Source organism: Pocillopora damicornis, chromosome 5, assembly GCF_964200805.1.
Source record: "Pocillopora damicornis chromosome 5, jaPocDami1.2, whole genome shotgun sequence".
Taxonomy (NCBI): Eukaryota; Metazoa; Cnidaria; class Anthozoa; order Scleractinia; family Pocilloporidae; genus Pocillopora; species Pocillopora damicornis.
Genome location: NC_142674.1, coordinates 5,797,780 through 5,813,120, shown reverse-complemented (window position 1 = coordinate 5,813,120; position 15,341 = coordinate 5,797,780). Strand labels below are relative to the sequence as shown.

The 15,341-nt window shown below is 37.8% G+C and overlaps 2 protein-coding genes across 2 annotated transcripts; both read right to left on the bottom strand.

The window, feature by feature from the left end:
* Window positions 1-272: 272 nt before the first annotated feature.
* On the bottom strand, window positions 273-5,048 carry LOC113682988 (allatostatin-A receptor). The gene is given in 2 exon segments (XM_089207920.1): window positions 273-1,292; window positions 4,450-5,048. A coding segment is annotated over 1 exon segment (963 nt). The 5' UTR covers window positions 1,290-1,292; window positions 4,450-5,048; the 3' UTR covers window positions 273-326.
* Window positions 5,049-13,161: 8,113 nt separating this feature from the next.
* LOC113682963 (uncharacterized) lies at window positions 13,162-13,899 on the bottom strand. The gene is made up of 2 exons (XM_027200158.2): window positions 13,620-13,899; window positions 13,162-13,517 (listed from the first exon to the last, which is right to left on the bottom strand). Exons 1-2 carry the CDS (start codon window positions 13,720-13,722, stop codon window positions 13,162-13,164), a joined length of 459 nt encoding a protein of 152 aa, XP_027055959.2. The 5' UTR covers window positions 13,723-13,899.
* Window positions 13,900-15,341: the final 1,442 nt, after the last annotated feature.

Here is a 15,341-nt window from a genome sequence, read left to right as displayed (position 1 = left end):
GTTTGCAAAATACCCTGCTCATAATCGTATCTTCATCAAACGGTCTATAAGCGTTTTTTCTCGGTGGCAGTTATGTATTTGGGGGAAACACGTTAAATTCATGTGATTCAGCCATTTTATGGTTGTACGTCAGGATCCTCAATAATTAATATGTGTGGATCTTCAATTGCCTTCCACATGAGACTGATCTAATGACCTCATTGGTTTCTACGCACTTTCCTCTTTCTGGGATCTATATACTCGGAGGAAACACAATCATGTAAACCTACATATATCGCAAGGCTAAACCTAATCATTTATTGTTGTATTCAGTACAGCTATGACCCTTAAACTGCAGTATCTTCCAAGCAGTCATTTCTGAGAAAGCTTACGGCCGTGGTTGATTGGCTGGTATTGCTGAATGCCCTGCTTCTCACACTCTGGCTTCGGATCATTCTGCGAAAAGCTCCATTCATTTTACCATTGAGCAGGATGTAGAGCCATGGATTAATGGCACTGTTAGCCTAACTGAGCCAAGAGGCAAAGTAGATGGCTGCAGGATGCCATTTTATTCTTGCCGTCACCACGTAGTCCATTTGGAGCACTTGCATGGGCAACCAACAGACTGCAAAAGCCAACACAACGATGATGAGCGTTCGGAGGACTTTTTTCTTGGGAATCTGATCATCTGCCAGGTTTCGAGAAATTTCGTGTTGACCAGGAAATTCGTGGAACCATATTTTTCTCGTGATTTTAATGTACAGGTAGGAAATGATGGCGAGAGGCAAGACATAGTTGATGACAAGTAGGTACGTTAGTAGGATGACGCTTGGGATATACTTCTCCATATAAAAGCACTTTCCATAATTAGCCTCGTAAGAGGCTAAATTTACTGCCATTAAAGTGCAGGATGGGACCCAAATGACTGGTAGAATAATTTTGGATCTTCGGAACCAGATCTTTCGCCTCAAAGGGTGTATGACAGCGAAGTATCGATCAAATGCCATCACAACCAAACTGAGAATGGAGGCTGTCATCGACACTTGCAAAAGATAGTTAAAAAACTTACAGAATAGGTCACCGGCCACACCAGTCATTCCAGTGGAGTAAAAATGAGCCATGGAGAGGGGCATCTGAATTACTGCAACCAGTAGATCGGCTACCGCCATATTTACGAACAAGAAACTTGTCAGACCTCTCGTTTCAGGTGTATTCCAGACAATGTATATCAGCAACAAGTTTCCAACCAATGCCAAGATCATAACTATAGCAAACGCTATGGTAAAACCCAATTCTGTTGTGAATTCCATGCTCTGTGGGTGAAATAGACGAACAACTTTTAAGTGATAATTTTATCACTAAAGTTCAACATATTCAGCTTGCTTGAATTTCTTAGTATTTGGGTTTCTTTCTCACTCCAAATAGAACTATCGAAATGAAAACAAGCCACAAATTATAGATATAAGGAGCTCATAACATGTAAAGCAATGACAAACAAGGAAGCAAACAAGGAATAGGTTCAAAGATTGTTTAGGATTGAGAAAAAAAAAAGTTAGGGGAGAATCTCCTCGTTGCATTTGACCAGTTACTCTTTATTCGATTATCGGTTACATGCGAGCTTTTCATAAATAATAAGTTTCTTAACCCTTTAAGTGCTGGGTTTTAGGGGAATATGCAAAACAACTTTGACTAGATAAACTTAAGGCATATTTAGTGATTTAGATATCGGAATATCTCTTCCATAAATCTCTTATAAAGTGCTCTATAAAGTGACTTGGTGATTTAGATATCAGAATATCTCTTTTATAGTGCTCAGAAGCAAATTCCCTCTTCATTGAGGAGGTTTCTATGTTCCCTTTTGTTCATTATGGTTGATTTTTTTTCTTCCATTTGCATCAGATCTGAGTTCAAGTAAACGATAACGATCCACGCAAAATATTAAAGTACTTAGGAAACATTTTATTTAAACAGGGGAACGAGATCCTTAACAAATTTGTATGTGCATCACGTACGTACTTTTCTTAAGTAAGACACACAAATATCTTAATTGAAATCTTCGATCTCGATCTCGATCTTTTGCCACTTTTAGACGTTTTCAGTATCACACGCTTCTGATTGTCCCTTTTCTTTGTGACAATTTACCTGAAATGAAGTGGAATTTTAACAGGAGATCTGCTGATGTCAAAAGAAAGAGTTATTGTAACTTGAGTCAACCGGTAAACTTTGTGCTGTTCTAATTTTACAAATTCTCCGATATGAATCTTCCAGCCGAGATCCATTTCTAATCCTTTTCTATGAATTTGAATTTTCACAATTACTTTTGCTGAATACATTAAGGTCAGTTATATCAATTCCTACTGGTTACAAGCACGTCACCAATTCTAACTGGCACTGTTAGAAAATGTAATTCTTCAATGAATGAATGATTATCGATAATTATGTTTCAGACAATTTCTATTCTTTTGATGAGAGAAACCTGAAAAATAAGAAACAATTCATGGCGTTGTTGTGAACTAAAAAAATTAAACAGGATAATAATTCTCGTTAGTTTATGTTAACATCTATATCAGGAGGTAGAAGTTGATGAATGCCGGTGAAAAATATTCCAATTGGTCCTGAACTTGAAGTGTTGATTGATGCGATACGATAAGCGTTGAGAAGTAGGAAGACATCTTATTTTGAAACAACTTCCCTTCCGTCAATATATTTCCAATCTAATATGATTTTTCGGGATTACAGAACAATTGAAACGGTCTTTTTTTTTTTTTTTTTTTAGACTCGTACGATTGTTTCGCGATGATAAAACGGAACGTTACTATAGTTAATATGGTTAAGAAGTGAAATAATAATGGTATGTCGTACTCTACTTGCTTTTGCAACATATTTTGAGGAGATTTTATCTGGTCCATCACAGGAAAGTCTAGCTTTCAAAGACTGTGGCTCTGCGTCGATTTTTTCTTCACTTTGATTGCCATTTCCAACAAATTTGACTTTTGCGTTTTTTTTTTTTCATTTTTTTTTCCGGAACCGTGAACTGAAAAAAATGTTTATTCCATTTGACTTTCTCCATGAAATAAAGGAAAAGTGCCGATCTATAGTTTGAAAGAGTTAGAAATCTTTTAGGAAAAATGCACATGTTTGGAAATTATCGACTCTCCCCATACTATTGGATTTTCCATTTTAAAACCGTTTAACTGAATCAGTAGACAATATTCGAAGAAGGTGTGTGAGCAGGAACCTTGCTAGATAGGGGCTGGCTGGTCAGGAATAGCTTCGATTTTTGTTAACAAATAATCCACAGCGATATTCATTTCTGACTTAAAGTAGATCTCCAGTTTTTAAAAGTTTACCTTGATGTCTGAAATTAAACATACGCGCTTACCTACTTTCAGCTTGGGTGTGTTTTCGCTTGGAAAAGGTATCAAAATGCGATAAAAATGATACGTCAGAATTCAACATCTAAAGGCAAAGAACTTATCAGCCCACTGAAGCATGATATATGTTGTGATCGTTTAAATATATATAACTAGCTAGCAATGAGAGTACCAATCGTGTTCCAGAATATGGATAATGCATCAGTGTAACTCTCAGGTCTCTTGAGCAAATGAAGAGCGGGGGTGAAACAGTGGTCAAAAGACAAATTTTATGGCGTGAGATTGAGGACAAAATCGATCATTACGTTTCGTATCGTGTGTTTTTCCTGTGTGAAGCAAAAAAAGATGCCGGCGACTGACGAAATTACAAGTTATCACGAAAATCAAAAAACACCTAAACAAACAATTTTAGTTACCGATTTTCAGTGAATTTTTGAAAACAATTTTCTTTTAAGTTTCAAGACAATTTGAAGATTCAAAATAAATATTACGTACTAAAATGCGAAAGTTATACAACACAAGATTGAAAAATAGGCCTGAAATTAAATTCTATCTTGTTCTTGATTATACGTTGCCTAGCACGTGACTAAAATCTACCCAGGCGGAGATCCAAAATGACGGTGACAGTCTTGGCTTAGTTATATCACTCAAAACTCGTTCCCGTTTGTCTCATTTGATAAAGAGGGAATCGTTAATGTTTTCATTAAGACAGTATTGCCTTGGTTTCCTAATATTTACAATGATAGACAGTAAATTTCACTTTCACCCACATTTATTTCCAACCTTTTCTTTTGAACCAGAAACAAAAATGATGTACGTTTAAAACACATGACATCATCCACCCTGATCATTTCAATTGTAATGCCTTCTTATCCCAACGTTACTTTGTTTCTTTGCTGCGAACACTGAACTACTGCTCGTACTCTAGATATGACAATCAACCACAAAATTCCCTAAACCAGATAACATTAAACATTATCCAAAAAATCGTGTCAATTCACGAGTTTCTCACAGAGCACTTTGATTCATCAATATATCTCGTTTTTCCGGCTGAGAAGTCTCACAACTTCAAAATATAAATTTTGAATTTACTTACAACTTTCCTCGCCGTTTACTTAATGAACAGAGGTAAATCTTCCGGCGTACAAAAATTAATCGTCGACGGGAGTGAATAATACTTTCCGTAGGATCATTGACTGTTTTTGGAGAAAACATTGTTGTGACAGTCCTTGCCAAACTTTCTTACGCGCTCTCTAATTGACAGGTGTCAGATTGTGACAGATACATGTAAAAATAATGTTTCAAAGTTTGTTGGGAAGCCTTTTAAATCACCTTTATCATTACGCAAACGAAAATGTTTCGAAGATGCATCTCTCTTTAATTTTTAAGGCAGCACCTCTATTTTAACTACCATTTACTCGCTCAAAAATTGCTCAGTTTACGGAAGATCTTGCCTTATTTACAGCCCTAAATCATTCGGGTTCTTTCAGAAAGAATTTCGTTAAGTAAAAAAAAAATATATGTTATTTACTGTGAACTCTGTCTTGAAAATGCTGGACAAAGGTCGCAGTTTTTTACTATACAGACCTCTCAGCCGGCAAATAACATATATTTCTTCGTTAAGAAAAATTTGAAAGCGAAAACCAATCTCTTTTCTTGCAAAAATAATAGAAAAATATGTTACAAAGATATACAGTACGGCAGGTGTCAATGTAACACATCTTTAGCTTAGCTCCCAATCATCAGATGTTTTTTTGATTGATTGAGCACGTAGTTACGTTCCAATTCTTGCCAATTGTGGTCAAGTCCGTCAATTCCACCTTACTTTTTTATTAAATCTGATCAATGGGAAACATTTTTGGGGTGATTTTCAACATTATCTCCAAATTTTGACCAAATATCGACCTCTGAAAAAAATATCGACCATTCAACACCATTAAATAGTTAAATAAAACGAACAACTTTTTTTCTGGTGATACACCCGACGCCACACACCCATGGGATTAAGAAAAAAATCTCATAAGCGTGCTCATTATTTTACAAGCGCTGTGAAGCTTCCACCATAGTCTGGCAGCATTTGGACTCCCGTGGGAATTTTTTGCCGGGTCATGGAGACTGAAATCATCATTGCTCTTTCTCAACTTGGAGGTGCAGGTGTGATTCTCAACGTTGAAATTATGGCTCCAATCGAGATATTTGTATATCAATTTTATCTCTCCAAAACCGAAATGTAATCTGTGACAGAACTAATATGGTTGCTTTTCAGGAAGAAACAAGCCCAGTCAAATAGGTTGCACTCGACCCATGTGGCTCCTCAACAAGCAATCTCAAGAGTCCATTATATCAACTTCTGTTGTGGAATAACGAAGTGGTAGCAAAGCCCACCCTAACATCATCCGTAATGATAAAGACGACGGTCCTGGTGATTACAACAAGAGTGATGAGGAAAAAGATGATGATGAATATGATTCTGATGTTTTAAATGATTAGGTTAAGACACTGTTAGTCCCAAGTTGCTGAAAGATTTACCTAAGATTAAATCTTGAATGCCTGTGGCTCTCTGAAGTGCAAGAGCTGGTCTGCTTCTGAAAAATATTGCGCTTAATAATTATGTCGGGAATAAGAGTGAATTTTCTTTTGGTATAATTGATCTCGCTACCATGCCCATTAAGTCACGTGACTAATCTTGTGATTCACAGTTCTAAATATCTGTCTCAGACATCAATAAGAATATAAATTTATACCTTGGGTTCTGTTTTGGTTATATTTTGCCTATAAAGAACGAAGCTATAAGATGTTTTATGTAGTAGCCTCGTTTTCTTGCAGGGTCCACAGGAGCAATTCTAAAACATCCTATCAAAAGTGTTGGAGCAGGTTGCAAGAGTGGCAACTCGACTTTTCTGGTTATTTAGGTTCCCTGATCATATTAAGTGCAGTGCCTTGCTTTCAGCAAGAAATTCCCACAGGACTTGAATTATGTACATTTGCTCCTGGACTACCATGTTAATAAGCTTCCCGTCTAGATCGTGAAGCTTCTGATCAACCTCCTGTTCTCCACTCCAATGCCCCTCGGTACCCTCTCTTCAAAAAAAAAAATTAACACTAAACATGTTGCAAAATTTTATTGCTATGATAACGGTTACACTATATCGTCGATCTGCATTTTGTCTTTTGTCTATAACAAAATGGACGTCAATTGACAGTCTTCATTGTTTTTTTCGTTTTATATATGGTAGGTGTTTTTTTTTAACTCAAGAGATGCTTACTGTATACAGTCTTCATTTATTTATTATTAGTATCTAATTTGGATTTCATTTTGGAATTATGGCTATCAATGAGCTCTTGATACGTCCCTTCCTCCGCTCTTCTTTGGCTTGATATAAAAGCCACCTTGAAGTAATTTGACCGTTATGTTTCATAATTCGTGTCAAGAGAATATCACCTGTTGATATTCTCTCGTTCGGGTAAAGTCTAATAGTAAAGAAAATTCATGTTCATCACAGCTGACGTTTATGTAAATCATTCTTCACGATCTCGCTTCGCAATAAAGTGGAATTATCATGTGTAAAGTAAAAGTTAAATATTGTACATCTGTAAGAGTCTTTACAAACAGAGAACAAGAAATCAAGAATGTGTTAAATGTGTTTGCTTTCTATTCGCTTTGTTTTATGTTGAGCGGCCTTCACCACGCTGTCTCGTTTCCAAGTTAAGCGGGCACCATGCAAAGGCAATTTCACTTCCGGTTTAAATTTATCGCACGTTTACTAAGTGGTAGATGCGACATCTAAGAGAGCGGTATGTAATTTGTTGGGTCCCCAAATTAGCAAGTAATAGCGAAATATTTGCTTATATATAGCGTTGCAAAAATAATGTAAGGATGAAGAACACAGTAGCCTTAGTTTGACACAAATATATGCTTGTCTATTTGTCCTTAGACATTATCCTTTCCTCGAAACTCACAGTTTCCCTTGAGCTTCGCTCTCGACATACCGTTTGCATCTCGGAACAGGCAATGTCTCAATGTCAGGCGTCTAAATGGGGTAACACAAAATACAAAGAAAATTGCAGAAAACAACATGCTGCTTTGTACCCTCCGAGACTAGTTGAGACTAGTTGAGCTACAAGAACCTTCGACTTTTGGCGAGACGTCTGGTTACGAGACATTTGTAATTATCATGCAGTTTCTTTGATGTACCATGCAGGCCCAAGAAAATTCTTTTTCCTTCATTTTTGTGGTTATCACTGTTATCTTTGTACATATAAATGGCCTTTGTGCGAAAACTGGATCATCGCCATTTTAGTGTTTCACTGAATCTCGCGTTTATCGATGAGGAAACTCTTGTAGTATTTCATAATGGCATTGTATAGTTCCTCATGAAGCTCTGGGAATCACCCGGTTCAAAATCACAAAATGAAGGAGTTCTTGGAAACGAAACAGTGTGACGAGGGCCGCTTAATATTAAATAAAGCGAATAGGAAGAAAACACACTCAACGCATTCATGATTTCTTAAGCTTGTTTTCTGTTTGAAAAGGCGCTTACAGATGTACAATATTTAACCATTGTATAGAGGGCGCAATGGGCAAGTTGTAGTTAAAAGAGCAATCTCAGGACAGTTCGATGTGTTCAGAGCTGCATTAAACCTTTGGAGTGTACGTAATGTATGCGATTTTACACCCTACGATATCTCCTAGAAATAACCAACGCTTGGAGATATCGACTGAAATGCTTTTGAGTCGAGGGATTTTCAATAAAACTTTTGTTGAGTATTGAAATTGGTTGGCCATCGCGTTGGGTACTTATCATAAAAAAAATCTGCATGTCTCTGTGGAAGATGACTTCCAGTCTGTATAGCGTACTGCGCAAGCTCAGGGTTTGTTGTCGTTATACGTTACACTTCGTTCATAGTGTACATGAGATTTCTGGATTCACCATTAAGTTCTTTACATTCGACATTCGATGGGCTGTAATGTCGGTTTCGGTGAACTTCGAGGGTCTTCTTCTCGTTTTTGTTCAGCAAAGATACTATGGTTTAAAAATGAAGAGAAGGGTAGGTTTGCCCCTGAATTTTTATTTTGGCGAGCAAACTTCGTGTTGTAGTCGCTAATTCACAATTTATTTCTAAGCTCCAAAACAATCGAGATCAGTTATATGATTCGAATGTGCACGAGCTTTAGGGAATCCACAGTAAGGTTAAATGAAAAACTACAATAAAAGACATTTTCTTCCATGTGTTTTTTGAGCCCGCTATGCCTTATGGGAGGCACAGGCCTCCCAACACTAGAACAAGAAATTCCTTTTTTTTTTAGATTAGAATGTTGCACAAAAGTTAACAACATTCCGCCCCCCGTGAACGCAAATGTTAAAGGGCAAGTTCATAGTCAATCGTTTTTGTCTCATAGACTTTCAGTTCACTGAGCTTCTCCAGAATCTGATTCTTCCAGCAAACAAACCTTCGTAATTGGCCTTCTGTATGTTGACCCTATGGCCCTCACTTCTACACTCCTGACCAGTCCGTCGGGTCCAGCTGGAAACGTATCGGTTACTAGTTCGATTGGCCACTGATGTCGTGGGACACTATAATCGGCAATAAGGACTAACTCTCCAGTTTGCAAGTTCCTTTGTGCTTTGTGCACTTCTGGCGTTCTTGTAGAGAGGGAATGTACTCCCTGAGCCAACGCTTCCAATAATGGTTGGCCAGAAGCTGTGCTTGGCGCCATTGGATGGGGCGATACCGCTGGATGGATGGTTTGTTTTGTCTTTTGAATTTGGCGCGACTGCATTAGGTTCGACGTTTGAAACCGCTGCCGTGCTATCGTCGTGCCACTGCCGAGCCAAATTCATTTGAGTTCGGCACGGCAGTAGCACGACGTTTGGAACAGGCCTAACACTGATACACGTCACTATAACGAGCCCATGGATGCTCAAGGTTCCTCAAAGCTTCACGAACTTCCTCACATTCTCGTGCCTCGGCAATACTGGTTTTAAATTGATTTATGACTGTACTTACTCGAGCCAAATAGCCTCCAAGTGAGCGCCTTGCCTAACACATTTCTTCCGCTGCAACATCTTCCCGGTCTATCATATTAACCCTTCTCGTTCGCACAGCATCCGAACTTCTCTCTTTCTCGGGATCCAATTCTACATCGTCGATCTCACCACCATGTACATTCATCTCTGTGTCGCCTTTATCCTTCTTTTCCCGGCTCATATCCGAATGAAATGTAGTCGCTAATTTACAATTTATTTCTAAGCTCCAAAACAATCGAGATCAGTTATGTGATTCAAATATGTACGTGCTTTAGGGAATCTGCAGTAAGGTTAAATAAAAACTACAACAAAAAATATGTCTACTCATTTCATCCACGAGTTAATATAGCCCGCTATGCCTTATGGGAGGCAGAGGCCTCCTAACACTAGAACAAGAAATTCCTTTTTTTTTAAATAAAAATGTTCAATTAAAGGTAAAAACATGTATGTCTTTGTAAGTGTTGAGAACCGAGACTGAGAATTTAGTATTCTTTAAAACTGGTTCTCTCAATTTCAGTCTTATAAATGTACGTAAACACTCCAACGATGCGAAACTTTGGCTTTGAAAATCGAGTATATTGGCCAACGCGGCAGCCATCTTTTAAAATATTCTTGTTCGAGCACAGGCGGCCCAAGCTCACGTCTCGAGGAAAAGCCAACGATTAATTCATGAACGCGTCACGCGTTGTGTGACTCGGTGTTAAAGTACGAGAGGAACCGTTGAAAATTTGAACACGTTATAAGGAATAGAATGGGGAACGAAATATGGTCGATTTACAACGATAAATATTTGGAAATATGAATATTTTACACGTAAATCAATAACACTTGCTCGCATCCTGTGTGTCCGTTGTAGTTTCCAGCGATTTCTTCCGTTTTAAGCTTGCTTTACCATCACTGTTATTCCTGACGAAGGGTACGAGGTTAATTTTCTCTCTACCGCGAGTGGTACGGTCGATCAATGTACAATACTTACCCCATCCCCACAGAGACACCTCGCCTTAATCTTTTATCCTGATCAGATTCCGGATTCCGACGTCAAACTTGCGAAAAGCTATGATACCTAAATATTTTATCTTGAGTTCACACTTAAAATTTGTTCTCTTTGAATACAAGCTTTTCGCTCGTGATTTTAAAAGGAATAATCCCTCCTCAAGTTCCCAAAATGAAATATTAAGATATTCACCTTGAAACTTTGCCTCTTCTAACTCATTTATGATTCGCTTCGCGGTCAATTTCATTGCATCTCTTCCCCTTCGATAGCAATTTAGCAAGAATAATCCAAGCTTAAGTGCTCACAGCAAACCCCGCAGAATATTCAGATTTGGTCCGTTGTTGGTTGATCAGGACAATAGATCAAGGCGAGGTGTCTCTGGGGGGATGGGGTAAGTATTGCACGTTGATCGACCGTACCACTCGCGGTAGAGAGAAAATTAACCTCGTACCAAGTTTCTTCCGCGGCCGTGTCCAGTTTGCTTGTTTAAAGCATAGCCAAAAAGAAGCGAACTTGGAAATTCAGGTACAAAACGCTCGTTTTCAGCGAAATTCGCGGGGAGTTTTGGTATTGAGACATGTCTCAGGGTGCAATGATCTTAGATCGTAAAACATGGCTGAGAAAAATGCCTATCGGGAGGATTTTCGGTGCGCAAACCACCTCCGCGTGGACAACGGTCGAAATCGGAGTGTGCAGCCTTAACTTCGTCTTTTGACAAGAATAACAGTGATGGTAAAGCAAGCTTAAAACAGCAGAAATCGCCGGAAACTACAACGGACACACAGGATGCGAGTAAGTGTTATTGATTTTACGTGTAAAATAATCATATTTCCAAATATTTATCGTTGTAAATCTACCATATTTCGTTCCCCAAACTATTCCTTATAACGTGTTCAAATTTTCAACGGTTCCTCTCGTAACTTAACACCGAGTCATACAACAGTTTGGCAGAACGATTTTGCTCCAAAATCGAGAGATAGCGTGCAAAATAGTTTGCGAGCTCTTCTTGAGCCCGCAATAAAAATGACATTCTCAAAGCAGTAGTCAGAATTGTATTGCTTAAGTTTATTATCCTTTAGTAGTCTGTGAGCCGCAGTAGTTGTCAATATCATAAAAAGGAAACACGTTGAGTAAACCATAAGCTGACGAACCCTTCCATTCTAAAGAACAAGGTTCTTCTAAAAAGAGGAAGGAAGGTCAAATTTACCTGTTTTCTGTGAAAATATTGAAGAATTTTTGTCAAATGACAGTTTAGCAGAGGCCATTACTTCTGGCTAAAGGACCAGTAATCGGTTATAGACGAGAGGGGCGGGGAGAAGGGCGAGAATTTTGATTGCGAGACGTTAAAATTTACCTCATCCCCCATAAGGCTCTGCCCTATCAGCGGCAGTTAATTAGTAGTATATTTTTCTATAGTCCCCCCCCCCCCGAGGTTGAATTGTCCCCCCCCCCCACGAGGTTGAATAAATTCATGATGGAAACTTCTTTGTTTCATCATCCTTTTCATCCCCTTTGTCCGTTAACCTTACCTTTGTGAAAATCGTTTGCTTTTGGTAAAGCTCAGCAAATCACAGGAATCAAATTTTCGTTATATTCTAGTTGCGTTCAGTTTCTGTAAGTTACTAATGGTGTTTGCTTCAAATCAATCATTTGCCATCATCATTATCGTCACCATCACGCCATTTTCGTCAAATTCAAGATCTACAATTCCAGATTATTTAAGGCTTGATTCATTGCTGATTATTAGCTTTCTATTAGGGAAAGTTTTCTCTTGTAGTGGAGAAATAATGCACTCATTGTGCATGTGGTTATTTTATGTGAGATAAGACGAGATTGCCTGAGTCCTGTGGCGAAACTAGTTTTCAGTATGGAAAAAACGATATGAGATTAAAACCCAGGATCACGAAATCGTGTTTGTTCGTCCTTTTGGTGTTTTGTTTGGTTTAGTTTTCGCGTTCTAGTAGCTTTTGCTAATTAGTCTTATCTCTTGGGTTTCTCTTTTTTCACATTTTAGGTCCTATTTTACATATTTTGGTTTGGTCGGTTAATTTGTGCTAGTCATCACCATCGTTTAGTAGCTAAATTTAGCAAATTAGAGAAATTCACCACCCGAATATAACAAAGCGGTTTGTGTTTCTTACAATCAAATGTTGCAAAATGGATCAATGGTAAATTAGGTAAAATAGATAAACAAGATAAAATCAAATAAAGAGGTATACACACACATTCACAGATAGCTAGCATTTACATGAGTATAGCAATACTCCATAAGAAGACACAGAGCAAAGGGAAGTAATAATAATAGCTCGAGATTGATTAACGATAATAAGTTATTGTTGAGATTAACGGTGAGACATCAACGTAACCATCCTCATCACCAAGAACCTCAAATGATAATTGGTGAATTTTGTTTTTGAATGGTTTTTACTCAAGTTTACGCAAATTAGTTCAGGTTTAGTTCTGCGCCTTTTAATCCATAGTGTAGTAGTGGCGTGTTTTAGTCGCAATCGCTTGTTAACCACTTTGCATTGCCTCGCCTCGTTTTACTTTGTTCTGTATGGATACGTTTGTTTTCGTACTATAGGTGAAGTTAATTAAGCGCGTACAGACAATGAGAAGTGGTCATAATCTGTGACCACAATATATAGGCTAGTGATGTTAATTTGCCACTGACTTGTTGCATTGCTTCCTTTATTTCACCCTGTAGGGAGCAAGCTAATAGAGAACCAGTCGTGGTATACGGGTAGGGAGTTGAATGGAGCCCCACCCCCTCATTTGGTATTTATTAATTATTTTTCACTATACCTTTGTTTTCTTGCCATGTTGGGCGGGGTCTCCGTTCATATTTCGTGTCTGTCGATTTGAGTGTGTAGGCTGAATATACTGGAATTCCCAAACCTTGGTCGAAAAGCGTTGAGTAGTAGGTTTCTTCGCCCTCTTTGAATTCGTTTCTGCTTTTCTGTTGGCAAATGAGGACTATTCCTTTTGGGTTCTGACGTAAACCCACTGGCGGTGTTCCTTTAGGAAAGAACTCTTTGCTAGAAGTGTTCTGGCAATCTTTTTGGACACTTTTACGAAATCCTGGCTCATCGTGTGCCCTTTTTAAGTTGTTCCCAATTAGAAACCGGCCGTTCATCGTACCTAAAAATGTAAAGAAAATGTTATTGTAGAAAGGTCCTTCCTATATTTGTAATAAAGAAGTTCTTGCAGTCTTTGAAAAATTAACAGAATCTTGTATTTCACCGTTTTTGTTTTCCATCTGGTATGGGCCCCCTTCCACCACGATGAACTCTACCAGTCCGAATATTAACAGGAAGAGCAAAGTCTTTACAAGTATTGCGTCCATCTCAGCCGTGAAGCTAATTCAGGAAAGGCGTAGTCTTCGCAAGTTGACGAAAACGAATGGAATAGTTAACAAGTAACAATCTTTTTAAAAAAAACTTTTTGGTAGACTTTTGCCGGTTGAATGGATGGTCCAGTCACATGGCGGAGTAATAATTATCTCGCTACACAGAGTGCACTTAACTAATATTTTAGATATTGGGAGAATTTTTCTACTGTCCAAGTTATGGCTCCGCCCTTAAAAGGGCTTTTAACGCCTCATATTTTAAACATTTGCTCATGTTTAATTCATTACCTCAGTCAATTAAAATTTTGATCTAACTTCACTAAGCTCTTCGCTCTTGCAGAAAAGATATAAAATAAGAGAAACAAGAAAAAAAATTTCACGATAGGAGTGTCAAAGCTGTTTCACACAAACATATTGTTGTGTTTCTTACCAGGATACTACTTTCACATTTTCACTTTTGCTTTTTGTTCTATTTCTGGGTCTTGCAAAGAAGTGTATTTGCATTTACATGTAAGGTTTGTTTCTTCTAAAGTTGCTGAGGTTTTCATTGGGGTTAACTGTTAGCCCTAAAACGGCCAAATAAGGTTAATTAGTCGTTATGCGTTAAGAATTGACAAATTTTAACCGTTGCTAGTAAAAAAATCCTTTACAAACAGTAACAGAAAGAAATCAAGCGATATCCATAAGACGCACCAAATTTTGACCCTTAGGCGTAAAAGCCATCACCCCATTCACAACCTGTTCCTTGAGAAGTCCGAGAAATATTTCAATTTTTTTAAGTTAACAGGCACTCGGTCTATTTCATAGATTCTGATATATCCTTAAAATATCTATCTAATGGAGGTTGAGCTGAAAAAAAATTTCATTGCATGAACTGGAAATAATTACAAACTGTAGATAACAACCTAGATGCCTCAAACGTAAAGGTTGTCTCTGTTAAGCTCTTATCGCCAACGTTCGGTACAAAGCTGAGTGCCAGGGAAAAATAATATTGCATCGATTTAGGCACTTTAGATACCAGACCAAATTACCATTCAAGGTATTTATTTTGATTACTATAAAAACTGAAAAATTCCACTCTACGACCCTATGATGGCCACCTTGCCACTTTTTAAAATTGCTTGTAGACAATATTAGTTATCTACAAAATCCTTTGTGACAAAGTTTTAAGTAGCCGACATTTTCTCCGATATTGTATTTTAGTTTCGTTTCATTGTTTTGCGTTAAGTCACGTTGTCTAATTACTACGACTCCGAAAATGATCTCCTGAATTACGACGACCTCCTTAGATCTATTGAGAGAGTCTCAATGGGATGACAGCTTTTACGGCTTATGGTTAACATTTTGGCCAAGTTACGGCTAATGGCAAGAAAAATCTCTTGCTAAAGGCTAATGTCATTGCATTGTGTTCACCAGAATTTTTTTTACAGTTAATCATTAGTTTTTTTTATGATTAACGGTTACAATTTGTCAATTTTTTACACCTAACGGCTAATCTTTTTTGCTGTTTTATGTCAAACGGTTAACCTCATTGAGACTCCCCATTGATCTTTATTCTATCATTCTGACTTTATTGGATTGAAAATTAATAAGGCCTATAGCTTTGAAAATATTTT